Here is a 16,757-nt window from a genome sequence, read left to right on the forward strand (position 1 = left end):
AGTTTGTATTACAGGTGCAATTATTATGGCATAACAAGCAAAAATTCAGTGACATTCAACTGTAAGCATTTATTGTTCAAGTGACTGCATTGGCTGGGGACCAGCGGTCTTGGCTGGGCTTAGCAATGCGGCTTTGTTTCATGCTGCAAGTCTGGCTGGCTTGGTGCCTTCACTGCAGGTTGGGTTCTTGCCTGTTCCACATGTATTAATTCTGGGACCCCAGTTGAAGGAGAAATTACCCGGGAAAACTCCTTATAGTGGTGATGGCAAGGTCATGTGCACAAGCAGACTAAGTTCCTGCTTGTATAATATCTGTTAACAACACATTTGCCAGATCAGGTCACACGGCTGAGCCTTAAAGCAGGGCAATTTGTCTCTTTGTGGAGCAACTAAAAAGTTACATAATAAAGGCATACATATAGGGATTGGTGACTAATTGAGACCTATGAAAGTTCTCAGCCTTAAAGGAAGAGAGACAGATTTTTGTCCTTCCAGGAGGATGCACTAAAAGTTCGAAGTACAAGCACTGTGATTTGATTGTGCCCTTTTTTGTAAAGCTTCTGTAGTGGTAGTCTGTGCTTCTCAGCTCCTCTAACCCAGAGGACCAAGGTAGCTAAGGACTCAGGCTCTGAGGTCAAACGTTTCTATCTGAATGACCCTGGGCAAGTTACCTAGCCTCTCTGAACCTCCGTGTCTTCATCTCTAAATGGAGGTATTAGTGGTATGTGCATCACAGAGTATTATGAGAATATGTGCTTGCTACCTAGCAAGTGCTTAATAAATATTAATTTTTCATATCATTGTGTATTTTATTAGTATCTAACAGAATTAGCAGGAAGCAGGAGGCAGACACAATACAAACTAAATAGGAGTGCTTCAAGCATAGAGCACACTATTAAAACACATAGGAAATTTAGGCATGTAGCCAGCTGCTGCTGGAATGACAGGAGGAGAGAGGGACATGACATGGATGAACACCTGCCGTGGCCCATCATGGTGCCACATGCCTGGTGCATGTCCTCTCACCTGACATCGTTAGAGGTAACGAGAATAGCATTCACCTTTTCTCAGCATGGAAATTTTGACCTAGAGACGTGATTCCAGGTAGACATGATCCTAACACAGCTTCCCTACACCCATGATTTCAAGGCTGTGCTGTGTGTGCATAGCCGCTTGTACAGGGCAGAGAGTGTGGCTCAGGACATGGGTTATCTATGCAGTTATACTGTCCCTCATACTGTTGTTCCTCTCCCACCCTCTCCTAGCACTCCAGAGTGGCTGGGATTCTTATCAAGTCCCCTTGCTCTCCATAGGCTCCAGAGGCCAACTGAGTTAGCTGTTATTTTAAGATCTGACACCTCCCAAGGTCTCTTACCATCAAGCACGGGCTTTGGTATGAAGAGAATCAGGGTCACTTTTAAGTTACCCTGGGGGCATCCTCTTCCTCCCTTAACTGATGGAACTTCATCAGCAGGCCTCACACCCCCGATCTTGCTCCCCTCTGGGAAGTTCTCTGTGGACCAAGCTTTTGGTTCCCCACATCTGGTGCCTGGATTAGTCCCATGGGGAGATTTGCAAGTCACAGTTATCTGGCCCCTGGGGTGTGCAGATTTGCTCAGGGCCCCCCCAGAAGCAGCGTTCCTCTCTTCTGCCCCACAGCCATCTTGAGTGAGCTCTTACAGAGGGAGAATCGCGTCCTGCACTTCTGGACCTTGAAGAAGCGACGGTTAGACCAGTGCCAGCAATATGTGGTGTTTGAACGCAGTGCTAAGCAGGTATGTTGCCCTGGCTTTGCCTCAGTTCTGGGGACTGTGTGGACACCCAGATGACCACAGCATGGGACACAGAGGAGGGTCACAGCAGCAGGCATAGTAGAGATGGGAGGTGGTGCCGACACAAGGAAGGAGAACAGACTGTCACTTAGCAGTCCTTCAGCCTTTACCCGTACTCTGTACCAGGAGTTGGGAGAAGATGCTGGGGTCAGATTGCCTCTAAGAGCTCATGGATGATTCTGGGCCTGGCCTAGAAGACGAGGATGAGACATTCTCTTTACTGGTAGGATGCTCCAAGTCTGACGGGAGAGGGCTCAGTCCTAAAATCAGCTTCCAAGCTCCATACTGACCAAATGGTGCCAGCATTTCTTGGGTCCGTCACACTGTCCCAAACAGTGTAACAATGCATGTTTTCTAATTGACAGCTGACTTTTGGGGGACTGGGTGGGTTGTTTCCTCCCACAGGCGCTGGACTGGATCCAAGAAACAGGTGAATATTACCTCTCAACACATACCTCCCCCGGAGAGACCACAGAGGAGACTCAGGAACTGCTGAAAGAGTATGGGGAATTCAGGGTGCCCGCCAAGGTAGGAAGCAATCTGGAGCCCTCCCCACACACACCCAGCACTCCCCAGTCTGGCCAGTTCTACATTATGGAAGGGAGAACAGCCTCAGTGCACAGAAATGTTGACCACAGGGGCAAGGGGTGGGGCGGCGGGGAGCATGGGTAGGATGATCTCCATTGAAACCTGAATACCCAAAGAATTGCAGCTGCTGATGGAGCATCTGTATGAGAGAAGTCAGCTCCTATACACTGTGCTCCCAAATACTCACCTCCATGCTACAGGTGTAGACTCTGCTGTGTTCTTTTAGACCAAATAAGGCGAAGGGGCACACTCATGTGAAATGCACACTGCACTGTGAACATCTGCACCTATCCACACGTTCTTGACGTTTGAATGGTTTGGGAAGTCTACCCGTATAGGCCAGTGACTGTGGATGGGTTCACAAAACAGGTGAGTTTCTTATTTCCTGAACCAACGGCTTCCATATGGCCTCAGACCTGCAAATGAGCCAGGCCGGGGTCTCTGGGGAGCAAAATGTGCACTGGCGCACACAGCACACGCCGTCACACCCCCATTCACACTGAGGCAGGAAATGCTGTCGTAGGAGGAAATCTGTTTTCACAGCCAGGGTTTGGTCTGAGGACCCTTGGGTCTGAATGAAAATCTCCTGTCTCAGTTCCCTCTTTGTGGCATCCTCGCGCCTCACACTGGGCTCCCTGCCATCGAGGAGCCTGTCTTGGCACCACTTCCTCACATGGCAGGTGCTCTAACCAGGATGAGAGCTGCTTTTGTGGGGGTCACAGTGGGGGGAACGTATTGATGCCCACCCCCCCACCCCCCCGCCTGCCCCAAAGATCCCTGCTAAGGCACATTTCCTCTAGTTTCCTGTCACAAAATTAGGCCCTTAGCCTCTTTCTGGAACTGATACTTTACAAGTGGGTATTCACTTTATGAATTCTACACTATGAACTTCTGATAGTGGCAAACTTTCCCCTGCAACCCTGTGAGCTGCGGGGCCTTTTCATCCAATGTGAAAAGCTGTCAGTTCAGATAAGAGACTCATTTCAGTACCAACCAGAGCAAACAGCACTAGGAAGGTGACAGATGTCCAGAACTCTTTTCAAATCCAAATGAAAATAGCTTTTGAATGACCTATACTTTGTGTCTATCTGCCCCCCTCCAAATAATGAACCATTAACAAGCAGAATGGTATCAGATCCACTGGTGTTCCAACCCCATCAGATGGATTGTGGTAGATACCCAGAACTTGTTAGGATCGGAATCTGTTCATAACCTAAAAGGAAATGTAGAGAATTGTCTAGTCAACTTAACTTCCTCTTCCTTAAAATCTTCTTGCTGTCTTTCTCCTCTTTTCCATTCATATTCGTAACTACCCTAACTGGATTCCATGCTTTCAGCCTCTCCTTCCTTCCCATCCATCCTGCTCATCATTGAGGTTCATCTTGAAAACACTGGGTGGGTCCTGTTTCCACCCAGTCCAAGAACTTCAGTGATTCGCCAGTGTCTTCAGATTAACAACCTCCACAATAGCACCACCTCACCTCCCCAGTTTTATCTTCATTATTCTTTCGTGCAAATTTTATGCTCCAGCTGAATGGATGTATTTTCTTACCCTCTGAGAGATACATCATATGCTTTCTTGCCTCTGTACCTTTCCATACTGTTTTTCTGCCTAGAATATGATTTTCTTCCTTCTGGTTTGTACTTTAAAAAAAAAAAAGCCTGCCTTTCCACTGGAGTGCCTCCTTCTCTGTGATCATGCAGACATGCCGGGATGTGATCTGGCCCATCCCTGCATTCCGGCCACTGTTGTCTGTATAACCCTTAAGGGACCTGCCATGAACCATCCTGTTCTCCAGTAATCTGTGTGAAGTGTCATCTCATGTCTGAGCCAGCAAGATCCCAAAGGATAAGAACCACACTTTGTTTACTTGCCTGACTGAATCATGCATCAAAGGGAGGCTGCAAATATTTGTGAACATAGGGGAAAAAAGAAGTTTGGGTAGATTCAATGACTCCCTACACCAAATCTATATTTAATGTGATTCTATTACTTTGGCTCTCTCTGTTCTCTCTCCCTCCTAACTTAACTCCTTCCATAATGGGGTTTCATTTTCCCATCTATCATGTTCTAAGTCTCAAGAATATTTATTATTGGGATATCTACAGGGTAACGAATCCGGCTGAAGAGCTTCTGATTAAAGGCAACAGTTGCCTCCTGTTCCTCTCCAGCTGCACTTCCCAGAGGCAAGCCTCCTTTAACTAGCTACCTTTGATTTTAATCTTTATAACCAGTAAAGTGAATTGGAAACGGAAACCAAATTGACCTCAACACAGAGAGAAAATAGGGTGGCCCTCACAACTAAACAGGGCAATAGAGCATATTGAATATATTGAATTATTATTCTCTGCTCCAAAGAAACAGATCAAATAGAATAAACACTAAATATAAAAATATACTTTCTATATAGCAAGCCACAAGTGTAAAGAGAAAAATAAGATAAAGAGAACCGGGTGGGGATAAGAGGATAACAAAATTTTTCTTATTGTGGTAGGCTGTAGAAAATCCAGTTCGAAGAATACACGAGATATTTTCCTATTGTGGGTTTCCAAATTTATAAGGAGTCAAAGCACATGATGATAGGAAAGCTTAATCATTTTGGCAGCTGGAAGAAATCTATTTCTTCTAATAGCAAAAATTTTTTTGAAGATTCTTTGGTTTTTCATTTTTTACAATTCAGTGGATTTTCTATATTCACAAGGTCATACAACCATTGCCACTATCTAGCTCCAGAACATTTTCATTACCCTCAAAAGAAACCCTGTACCCATTAGCAGTGACTCCCCATTCCTTCCTCTCCTCAGCCCCTGGAGCCACTATTCTATTTTCTGTCTTTATGAATTTGCCTATTCTGGAAATTTCATATAAACAGAATCCGGGAATCCTGTAATACGTGGCCTTTTGTGTCTGGCTTTTTTCATGTATAATGTTTTCAAGGTTCATTCATGTTGTGGCATGCATCATTACTTCATCGCTTTGTCTGACTGAATAATACTCCATTATAGAGATATGCCACACTTTTTATCCATTCATCAGTTGATGGACATTTGGGTTGTTTTCTGTTTGAGGCCACTATGAATAATGAATATTTGTATACAAGCCTTTGTGTAAACATCTCTTTTCAGTTCTCTTAGGTATATACCTAGGAGTGGAATGGCCGAGGCCTATAGTGACTGTATGTTTAACTTTTTGAGGAGCTGCCCAACTGTGGCTGTGCCATTTTACATCCCCACCAGTGGTGTATAAGAGTTCTGACTTCTCCACATCCCCTCCAACACTTGTTATCATTCGTCTTTTTAATATACCATTCTGGAGGGCATGGGGATTTTATTTACATCTCCCAAAGAGAACTGATGTTGAGAAGACACTTCTTTAAACTGGTAATTTTATCTCCAAAAGTGAAAGAAGCTATGAGATAAGTCAGACTTAATTCTTAACAGAAGAGAATTAAATGATAACAAAAGTGCCTTGTGCCTTAGCTGAACTAAATTAGCTAATTGAGAAATGAAGGCTGTGTGTAAAGGGGACACTGGGCTTGTTTGCAGGTGCTTTACACTGAGAAAAGTAGGATCTGAACAGTTCAGATAAAAGATGGGCCTGATTTTGTTTCTGAGACTCGTAAGAGGATATAGTTTACATGCAATAGACATTTTTGAAAGTTTTAGTTGCTCACATATAGTGACAAACTCTCCCCTGTGGAATGAATATGAAGATGTATCTCAAGAGAACTTTTTACCCACACAGGGAGCTCAATAAATTCATATCTACAAAGAATGTATCAATAAATACAAGGAATATCAGCAATGAAAGGCAAATTGGAAGATTATAATGAGATTATGAGAATAATATCAGAAGGCTAAATAACTTTAATAACTTATCAAATGTGCAAAAGATACCAAAAGGGCTTTTTGAAAACTATATTCAGAGTAAGGCTCACTGATCAGGGAAAGATGGCATAATATTAACTGATCAAAGAAGGGAAAGAAGAAAAAGGGTGGGGGGGGGGCGCAGGAAGAAAAATAGAACTACTGACCCCTTTATTTTTACCTCTGACTTTTCTAGCAGATTACATAGAATTCAAAATAGAGCAAAACATACATTAGAGGAACCATGAAGCCCAGGATAAGTGAGATATTTATCCATTCTAAATTTCCAGGCTTAAATGAATTACATTTCCTAAAGGCTTGATGGCCCATACACCTGACCCTACCATTCAAGAGCCTCTGCAATCTGACCCCCATTTTATCAGTCTGTATAAGTTACTCTGTTTTGGTGGCAAGACTTGAGATTCAAACTGGCTTGAATTATGAAAGGGAAAAGATATTGTATGGCTGTATATGGAAATGAATATAGAAGCCATAGCTAGACCTCCCAGGAGTCCAAGAAAATCTGAATGACTCAGCCTTATGGGAAGAACAAGAAATGTGGCATAGTCTCACCTCTGGATGTGAACACTGGGCTGTCACCCTACACCAGGGGCCATCCTAGCAATCACACTGTCTCGTCATCTCATGACAGGGGGATCAGGAATACATTATCACCGCTACTGTGATTCAGCTTGTCTTTCCCTTCTCATGTCTGCTGTCTGTTTTCAGTTCTACTCTGCAACCACCTACCCAGTTTTCCATGCAGTCCAAATCCCCAGAAAAACAACTGGGGCCAGGACACCACACAAGAAGTCAGTGGCTTCATATTGATGGGCCACCCCAGTGATACAAGTATTTGCCTCTGATACCATCAGCTGTGGCCAAGCATTTGGTAGGTCACATGGTGCCACCATAGTCACTCATATGTGAGAATTCATTTCAGACTACTCTAAGTAGGTGCATGGTTGCAGTCCAGTGTATGGGTCAATTAGATGAGAATTTTTCATCTAATTCTCCCCAGTATAAACCCTCAACTTTTGCTGGTCCAGCTTTACTTAACTCCAAACACAATATTACTCACTAATTCATTTATTCAACATTTATGGTATGCCTACTATTTTCTAGACCCTGGAGATACAAATGAATCAGATGTAACACTTACCTTTGAGATGTGCACGGTCTAATGAAGGAGACACATAAGTGACTCAGACTGATATGTGCTGAAGTAGAGGTACACATATAGTGCTTTAGGGACAGGGGAAAGAGCATCCCCCATCAGCTGGTGGGGAAGAGGGCCACTGGATGGAAAGCAGGGATGAGTAGGTACCACCCATGGCAGCAGGAGGGACATGTGAGGTCGGCATGACTGGTGCTTAGGGGCCATGGAGATCCTGGAGGCAGTCACTAAGGTAGGTGAGACCACATGAGGAGGGTTTGTCTACACTGCCCATTTAACTGTCCATTTGCTCCCCCAGGTCCATACATACCTGGGATCCTCTTGGTCACAAGCCATTCTCTCTGTTGCATCTGAATCACAGTTTCCAGGTTTCAGGATGCCATTTCCTGTGATGGAGCTGCCTGTAGGGCTGCTGCCACCAGCTGGCCATGAAACTCCCATTTCATGATGGCATCTTACTGAGAGAGTAAATAAATAAAAATAAATAAGTGCTTTCAAGAGTTTTACATAAAGATTTCTTGATTATAGCTGCAAAAAATTAATCTCTGTTTTAAATAAATAGCAAACCTTATAACAATTGTTTTCAGAGGGGAAAAAAAACCCCTAAATGTAGTGAGGTAGAAGTCCTTAGGATACCAGGGATCTTTTCTTAACCGATTCCCAATGCTATTATTCTTTGCCTTATCATGGCTAAGGAGATGTTTCTTCTGTCCCCATACCCACCTTCTTTCCTTCACACCAAAGTTTTTTGGGGCCCTCGTTTCCCAGCCTGGGTACCAGCTCATTGTCCTGAGACAGGAGAGGCTCAGACATGTGTGTTGCTGAAGAGCTGGATTCCACATCTTTCTGGCCTTGCTTGTCTTTCTGGCCAGAAGGAGTCCCTTTCTGGCATTTCTTGAGAGGGTTAGTCTGTTGTGGGAGATGAGCCTGGAAAAGTGAGGGAGGAGGGTGGAATAAAGAAAGGCTCTTCTGGAGCACCTGGGTGACTCAGTTGGTTAAGCATCCAAATTTGGCTCAGGTCATGATCTCATGGTTCGTCGATTCAGGCCCCACATAGGGCTCTGTGCTGAGAGCTCAGAACCTGGAGCCTGCTTCAGATTCTGTGTCTCCCTCTCTCTCTCTCTCTCTCTCTCTCTCTCTCTCTGCCCCTCTTCTGCTCATGCTCTGTCTCTCTCTCTCTCTCAAAATAAACATTAAAAAAAAAGAAGAAAAAAGGCTCTTCTGTCCGTTCTACTTTTGCTCCAGAAATTTTTTGCCTCAGTTATCTAGATTTTAGCATGATCTAAATCTTGGACCTACTCTCTTCCAATCCAAAAGATAATTTTACTTCTCAGAATATTATTCCAGTGTTCTTTACTGTTTCGTAAAATTAATCAAGCTTCCCTGATTTTGGATTTTCAAAACCCAACCTTAGGATAAAAGATAAGCAAGTGTTTACTTCTTTGAACATTTCTTCTGTTTCCGTATCTTACTGACATAGTCCTGTTTCCCCACGAGACCTTTCCTGCCCATGCCAGCCCACCTTCATTTTTTCCTGTTTTAAAATTCCTGCAGTGTTAACTCTACATACTTCTCATGTTGACGTTCAGTTACATAATGCCCCAAGTTATTTAACCACTCTACATGACTATCTTATCCCCTCTAGAGATATAGACTGTTTAGGGAAAATGAGTATCTTTTTCTCTGCTTTTGTTTACCCCCCGAGCCTGTCCCCACAGCCTTCCGCACAGTGGTTTGGTACAGTGGTATGGACAGAGTAGATGTTGAACAACCTCTTGCTAGAAATGAAATTAATCCAATACACATCAAAACTCTACCTTAGCCCTGTAGTAGATACTAGCTTCATTAACTCCATTCTCTCTCTCTCTCTCTCTCTCCCTCCCTCCCTCCCTCCCTCCCTCTCTCTCTCTCCCTCCCTCCCTCCCCCTCCTCCTCTCCCTCCCTCACTCTCCTTCTCTCAGACAAGATCCTGGTAGTGAAAGGGGCAGACTTCACTCTTAAATATGTTAATTGGATTTCTTTAGATCCTGGCCTATGTCAGCTTACCTGTTGACAAGCCCACTTCAGGCCAATACAGTGAAGGGAAGAGAACTAGGCACTTTGGTCCAGAGGCAAACAGGCTGTGTCGCTCACAAGTGGTATGAATTTGAACAAGCCCTAAGCCTCTCTAAGCCTCAGCTTTTTTCATCTTGGCTCAAAAAGACCCCATACCACCTCATTCCATCCACCTTTTAGAGATACTTTAAGACTCAAATGGATCTCAGATGTGACTTTAACCTATTCTGTGAACTGATAAATATATTAATGTGTAAGAATCTTACAGTAGTCATGATGGCTAACATGTATTGCTTCCTGAGCTCTTAATATGAGCACTATGTTCCAGGCACTGTTCTGAGCATTCTACATTGTCATTTCATGAAATGTTCACAACAACCTATGGTGTAGGATTATTATGATCCCTATTTTGCAGGTAAAGGAACTGAGGCACTGAGGATTTAACTAATTTATTCAAGATCTCCCAGCTAGTAAGTGAGAGCTGGGCTATAAACCCAGGCAGGCAGTGAGGTATCTGTGGCTGCTGTGAAGAAAAGAGGGATGGGACTGAAGGGCCATGAGAGTAAATGTAATCTAGTAATTTAAGACCATCTTTTGGGACAGCAAACAAAGGAGAAGGTGAAGCTTCTGATTCAACTGGCCGATAGCTTTGTGGAAAAAGGCCACATTCATGCCACAGAGATCAGGAAATGGGTGACCACAGTGGACAAGCATTACAGAGACTTCTCCTTGAGGATGGGAAAGTACCGGTACTCCCTGGAGAAAGCCCTCGGCGTCAACACAGAGGTAGGCATGGGGGTTGCTTAGCTGGGACATCCTCCCTTCTCTCCCTCTCCATGCCACTGATCTCATTACCATGGAAGGAAGTGGGCTGTCCAGAGCAATCTTTCTGAGCTATTGACCCCTAGAACACCTGCCTTGTGTGGTTTTTCTAGTGGAGGGGATGGATCTTGGTAAGGCATTGGCCTCCAGCCCCTCATGATTAGTACTATACAGCAAAATTGGCTGGCCAGGGGTGGGACCCATGGCTACAGAACAGTTTTTCTATGTGTACAGTTAGCTGTTGCCTTTGACGATTAAACCCTTTACCTTGGCTTCATCAGTACCATCTTCCAACCAATTATGTTAATCAGCAAATGTTAGGGTCCCCAGTATGCACAATAGTGCTCTTTCAAGAATAAGGGATGCAGTTGTACAAAGGCTATTTGACATTTCAGCTGAAAAGAGATACTATTTGCCATGAATCAAGGAAAGACTGACTGTTAATCTCTTCTTTGTAATAGAGGTCAGTAACCTATGAATTAAGAGCTAAATATAGGCTGGCAATTTAATCCTAGGATTTCTAATTCTTAAGTCTTTAAATAGGCTCATGCTCTGAAGCAGAGCAGACTAGAGAGTGCACTAGTTAAACCACTAAAATTGAGGGAAATAATAACATATCCCCATGCTTTAAACTGTGAGATTTTTTTCTAAAGGCTCCCACCCTGTATACATACAAAACAGTGGTTGAAATAAGCAGGGATGGGCAGCTAGAAAATTTCGTAATTGTTCTATCATTTAGCTTTCTATTTACAAGGGAAGTTGTTCATTTAAATAAAAATATTGGCTTTTAACATGGATGGAACTGGAGAGTGTGATGCTAAGTGAAATAAGCCATACAGAGAAAGACAGATACCATATGTTTTCACTCTTATGTGGATGGATCCTGAGAAACTTAACAGAAACCCATGGGGGAGGGGAAGGAAAAAAAAAAAAAAGAGGTTAGAGTGGGAGAGAGCCAAAGCATAAGAGACTGTTAAAAACTGAGAACAAACTGAGGGTTGATGGGGGGTGGGAGGGAGGGGAGGGTGGGTGATGGGTATTGAGGAGGGCACCTTTTGGGATGAGCACTGGGTGTTGTATGGAAACCAATTTGACAAAAAATTTCATATATTGAAAAAAAAAAAAGAAAAAAAATATTGGCTTTTATTATTTTCCCTTGACAAATGAAAGTTTTCTTATATCTTTATGTATTTCGGTTCCACACTGTTTTAATGGTTAATAACCAATCTTAGACTAATTTATATGTGTGTGTGCGTATAGATAGATTGATTGATTTAATAAGGACTGAAATCCTTGGGGAAATATGACACTAATTATTAAATATACTTATTGTTTTTCCTTGCTATGGATATTAGCCCTGACCATTTGACTTGAACATTTTAAATATTTCTTATTTGGAAAAAAATGTATATTCCTTAAAGAAGAGCACTCATAGGTGGCCATTTGAGGGATTCCTCATCTTCTGAACTTGCTCCATTATATCTTTCTCCCGTTTTGCCTTCTACCTCCTCCCCTAACTTTGGTGAGTTGCTCTCCCGAAGCATCTCTCAGATGACCTCTGCCATCTCTCTCTGTGTAGGACAATAAGGACTTGGAGCTGGACATCATCCCAGCAAGCCTTTCAGATCGTGAGGTCAAGCTACGGGATGCCAACCACGAAGTCAATGAAGAGAAGCGGAAGTCAGCCCGGAAGAAAGAGTATGTTTTGGAGAGCTTTCACCCAATTAGCAAGCTCCTCTTGTTTTTCTCTGCTACATGACCCTTTTGACAGCTTAATGTGTCCTCATGACCACCCACAGAAGGGTGGAATGGACAGACATGATGCTTCTAGTCACACTTCACACAAATCAAGAATTATAGAGCATTGGATAGTGGAAACAAGGAACCATGCCCACCATATAAAACATTTCTTGATCACTCTGCTTTCTTTATATTGGTGCTGGGGAATTACACATACCCAGAGATCTTGCAAGGGCTTTATGGAAAACGTTTTGACAGATTCATTTTTGGGTAGTGCTGGAAAAAAATAGTGTGTCCTAAAATTAAGAAGCCCAATGTAGTTGATTTTATCAAAATAGAGTAGGACCACAGGTCCCTTGGAGCTGAAGAAACTGAAGCCAGTCTGCAAAGCCAGAGCTTGTGTTTTATCTGGGAAGTGTATTAGTTTGTTTGGGCTGCTGTAACAAAGTATGATGAATTAGGTAGTTTCAACAGCAGAAATATATTGTTTCACAGTTCTAGAGACTGGAAATCTGAGATCAAAGTGTTGGCAGAGTTGATTCCATCTGAGGGCTTGGAAGGAAGGATTTGTTCCAGGCCTTTCTCCTTACCTTCTGGATGGCTGGCTTCAGGTGCACATGGCATTCTCCCAAAATATACTTATATACATATTTCTCCCTTTTTAAAAAAAAATTTTTTTAATGTTTATTTATTTTTGAGACAGAGAGAGACAGAGCATGAACAGGGGAGGGGCAGAGAAAGAGGGAGACACAGAATCTGAAACAGGCTCCAGGCTCCGAGCTGTCAGCACAGAGCCCGACGCGGGGCTCGAACTCACGGACCGTGAGATCATGACCTGAGCTGAAGTCAGACGCTTAACCGACCGAGCCACCCAGGAGCCCCTATTTCTCCCTTTTTTAATGACATCAGTCACTTTGGAACAGGGCCCTACCCTTCTCCAGTATGACTCAGTCTTAACTATTTACATTTGTAATGGCTATTTCTAAATAAAGTTGCATTCTGAGGTACTAGGAGTTGGGACTTTAACATATGAATTTTGGGGGAACACAATTCAGCCTGTAACAAGGAGGGTAATAAAGAGATCATACTTGGCCAAATCTTCCTGCTGGACTCTCTCAGGGTCACCAAATAGCCAGAGGATGTTAAAGGGCAGGTGGAAAAGAGAACAAAATGAGATGGAGGGTAGTGGAGCTAAATTATGAAGAAAGACAGTCAAGACTGCAGGAAGCAGATGGAGAAAAAGGGAGAGGGTGGAAGAATACCAGAAACCAAGGCAGTAAAATCAAAGATAACTTTTCAAAGCATCTCAGATTATGTTCCTCCTGATTTTCCTTCTTTCCTTGTCTACCAAGTACCTGCAGTGTATAAGAAACTTTGCTCATGTGATCTTACTTAATCCTTTCAGCAACCCTGTGTGATCAGCTGTTTATAGGTAGGGAGTCTGAGGTTTGGAGAAGCAAGTCCTACCTCTAGTAAATGACAAAATCATAACTCAGCTTCTATTTGTCTGACTTTAAAGCTCATGCCCTTTCCACTCTACCAATAGAATAAGAATATTAAGAGAGTGGCTACTTAACTCCTGCAAAAGGAAATTTTTTTTAATTGATACTTTAATATTAATAGAAAGACCACTGCTAGAACAGTGTATTGCTGTAAGGAAAATCCCACAAAGGTAAAGGTCCAGGAAAAGATGCTGCTCATTTTCATATTTCTTGTGAAATTCCCCACAGGGGACACTTTAGGGATAGTCATTCTCAAAACTTTCATGTGATGGAGCACCTTCAAATTGGGGCTTTCGTTATGAACTACCATGAAAAACTGACATAGACAGCCTATAAGATAAATGTGTAAGCATATACTTTGGCAAATTAGACATTACCGCATATCACATGTCAGCTAGGAAGCACCATTTTTTACTAAACATCTGTAAAAGAAAGAAAATGAAGTAGGTATACTTCAGTGAAGCCACGCATCATAAGTTTAATAACTGCCAGAGAGCATTGTGTTGTTTTGGGGCCCAAGTGGAAGGGAGCTCTCTCCTTACAGATGTGAAGCACAAGCTTTGCTTTACGGGAGACCGAAGAGCAGTCACAACATTGTTAACTTGTGCTGTGCCTGGATTTGCTTGCTCAGCTTCACTCACACCAGTCTGTGCTGTAAACAAGCCCCGTTAGAAATAGCATCAATGTGTACAGGATAATCTAGGCCAGAGGTCAGCAAACTATGGCCTACGAGCCAAATCTGACCCCTCGTCTGTTTCGCATAGTCTGTAAGCATAAAGTTATTTTTTAAATATTTTTAAGTGGTTGAAAAAATATCAAAAGAAAAATATTTTATGATGTGAAAATTGGATAAAATTCTTTTTGTATCCATAAATAAAGTTTTATTGGAACACAACCACACTTTTTCTTTTCATATTGTCTGTGGCTCCTTTCACATTACAACAGCAAAGTTGCCCACAAATATTGACTATCAGGCTCTTTACAGAAAAAGTGTGCTACCCACTCCTCCCCCCCCCCCCCGCCCCCAGTCTCAGTGGCAGCGTCTTGGGCATCTGTGCCTGGCTTTTAAACCTGGTTTGACTTCTAGTACTGCTACCATTTTGGTAAAAGTCAACAGTTCTATTGAACAGGAAACAGAAATCCTCATTCCGGGAGCTGTGAGACTTCCATGCAGGAAGCTGAGAGTGGAGCTGTCTAGCTGGTGAGAATGAGTATGAGTGTTGCTGCGTGTTTGTGCATACATGTGAGCACACACGTGTAATGGAGGACACACGCGTGTCAGCAAAGCATCACAGAGTGGCGAGACTGAGGCAGGAAAGGGAGAGAATATGGAACTAGCTGAACACAAACATGCTGGAGGGATAGAGAACCAATGATAATACTCAGAGGCAAGGAATTTTGGAGAAAGGAAGAGACATGTTGGTAAAGCAGAAAAATGGGGTCATTCAGGAATGTCATAAATGCTGGGGTGGGGAAGGGAAGTTTGAAGGAGGGGAGGTATTCTATCCCGAACCAACTAAAAGCCCATTTGTTTTCTCCTAGATTCATTATGGCTGAATTACTGCAGACAGAGAAGGCGTATGTAAGGGACTTACATGAGTGCTTAGAGGTAAGTCTTGCAGTAATCGGTTCACAGCTGTATTGGAAAAATGACAGCCTTGCCAGCATCAAGTCCTTGAGAGGAGCTCAGTGCTCCTTGTCTTCTCCCGGAGCTTAACACATAAAAGCCAACAAAGGAAATCTTTCTCCCAGAGTCAGTAGTAATTGCAGGGGATTTTAAAATGCTTTTGAAAAGAAACTCTTCTCAGATTGGAGCTAGCCCCAGCTAGCATAGACAAGACTTGAATTCAAAATAAAAACCATGACATAGTCAGTGAACTTAAGTTGAGTCTGCAATTTACACCTTCCCCCAGACACACTCAAACACACACACACGTTTAATAAGAGGAATGTGGAGTTTGTACTTTGCTAGAGTCCAGAATGTGAGTTTCCCTAGCAACAGTTGAAGGTAATGGAACATTTGGGTTTTCTTTCTTCCCATTCTGTTTATTTACCATCTCACTTTTTACACTCCATATGCAAGCCCAGTCTGAGTCTTAGCCCTCCCGTGTGAAGACCTGTTTATTTTGTCTGCATTTTGTAGTACTTGCCAGTGATGAAGATGTTGCTATCTTACAGACCTACCTGTGGGAAATGACCAGTGGCGTGGAGGAGATCCCCCCTGGGATCCTTAATAAAGAGCATATCATCTTTGGCAACATCCAGGAGATCTACGATTTTCATAACAAGTAGGTTGGTGGAGGGTTTCCCCAGAGCATACTTAGGGCCATAAATACTTATCATCAGGGCCTCTCAATGAGTGGATCAAAGCTGATTGGCAAATGTTGCCTGGTAATATTACCTGTTACTGCCTGGTGATATTACCTGTTAAATTTTCTTTTCTTTTTTTTCATGTTTGTTTATTTTTGAGAGAGAGCATGAGTGGGGGAGGGGCACCGAGAGGAGGACACAGGATCCAAAGTAGGCTTTGCGCCAACTGCAGAGAGCCAGATGCTGGGGCTCGAACTCACGAACCATGAGATTGTGACCTGAGCCGAAGTCAGACGCTCAACTGACTGAGCCACCTATGCGCCCCTACCTGTTAAGTTTTCTAAGTCAGTTGCTGTCAGACTTTTTTCTCACTCACCCCTATTTTTCCACAATTGTCCAAAATTGCTCATGGAGAGTGAAGTCAAGAATTCGGCAATGTCTCTCCCCAGTTCTCCTTAGGGCAGCATCTTCATATCCAATCAGAATGATAACCAGGCTTTGAGGAACTGAAAGTAGCTTCCCCTCAGCAAAACTGTGGGGAATTCTGACACTAGAATTCATCTAAGGCTAATTATTCTACCTTGTGGGCCATACGTATCAAATTCCATTGAAGTTTTTTTTCAACTTAAATTCCCCCTCTATCCCCAACTACCTGATAATCCCCACCTTCAACCAAAACAAAAACATATGTAAATAAATATATAGATAATCAGAATACCTAATGGAACACATTTTTTGACACCTTATAGGGAATATCAGTCAACCCTCTATGTTTTGTTAAAATAGAACCATAGGGCCCTAAAGCCTCATAGTTCATTTTGTCCAACTCCCAATTTAGGTATCTTCTCTACAGCATACTAAACA

At 43.0% G+C, this 16,757-nt stretch overlaps 1 protein-coding gene across 6 annotated transcripts in view; it reads left to right on the forward strand.

Annotated features, from left to right (window-relative positions):
* KALRN (kalirin RhoGEF kinase) overlaps positions 1-16,757 on the forward strand; it is a 520,685-nt gene that overhangs the window by 260,990 nt on the left and 242,938 nt on the right. For all 6 annotated transcript variants that reach the window (XM_042998400.1, XM_042998401.1, XM_042998403.1 and 3 more), the window contains 6 exons: positions 1,660-1,775; positions 2,238-2,360; positions 10,123-10,305; positions 11,921-12,039; positions 15,126-15,192; positions 15,762-15,871. In XM_042998400.1, the coding sequence (XP_042854334.1) occupies positions 1,660-1,775; positions 2,238-2,360; positions 10,123-10,305; positions 11,921-12,039; positions 15,126-15,192; positions 15,762-15,871 (718 nt within the window). The remainder of the gene's footprint in view (positions 1-1,659; positions 1,776-2,237; positions 2,361-10,122; positions 10,306-11,920; positions 12,040-15,125; positions 15,193-15,761; positions 15,872-16,757) is intronic.

This window comes from Panthera tigris, chromosome C2 (assembly GCF_018350195.1).
Source record: "Panthera tigris isolate Pti1 chromosome C2, P.tigris_Pti1_mat1.1, whole genome shotgun sequence".
NCBI classification, from domain to species: Eukaryota; Metazoa; Chordata; class Mammalia; order Carnivora; family Felidae; genus Panthera; species Panthera tigris.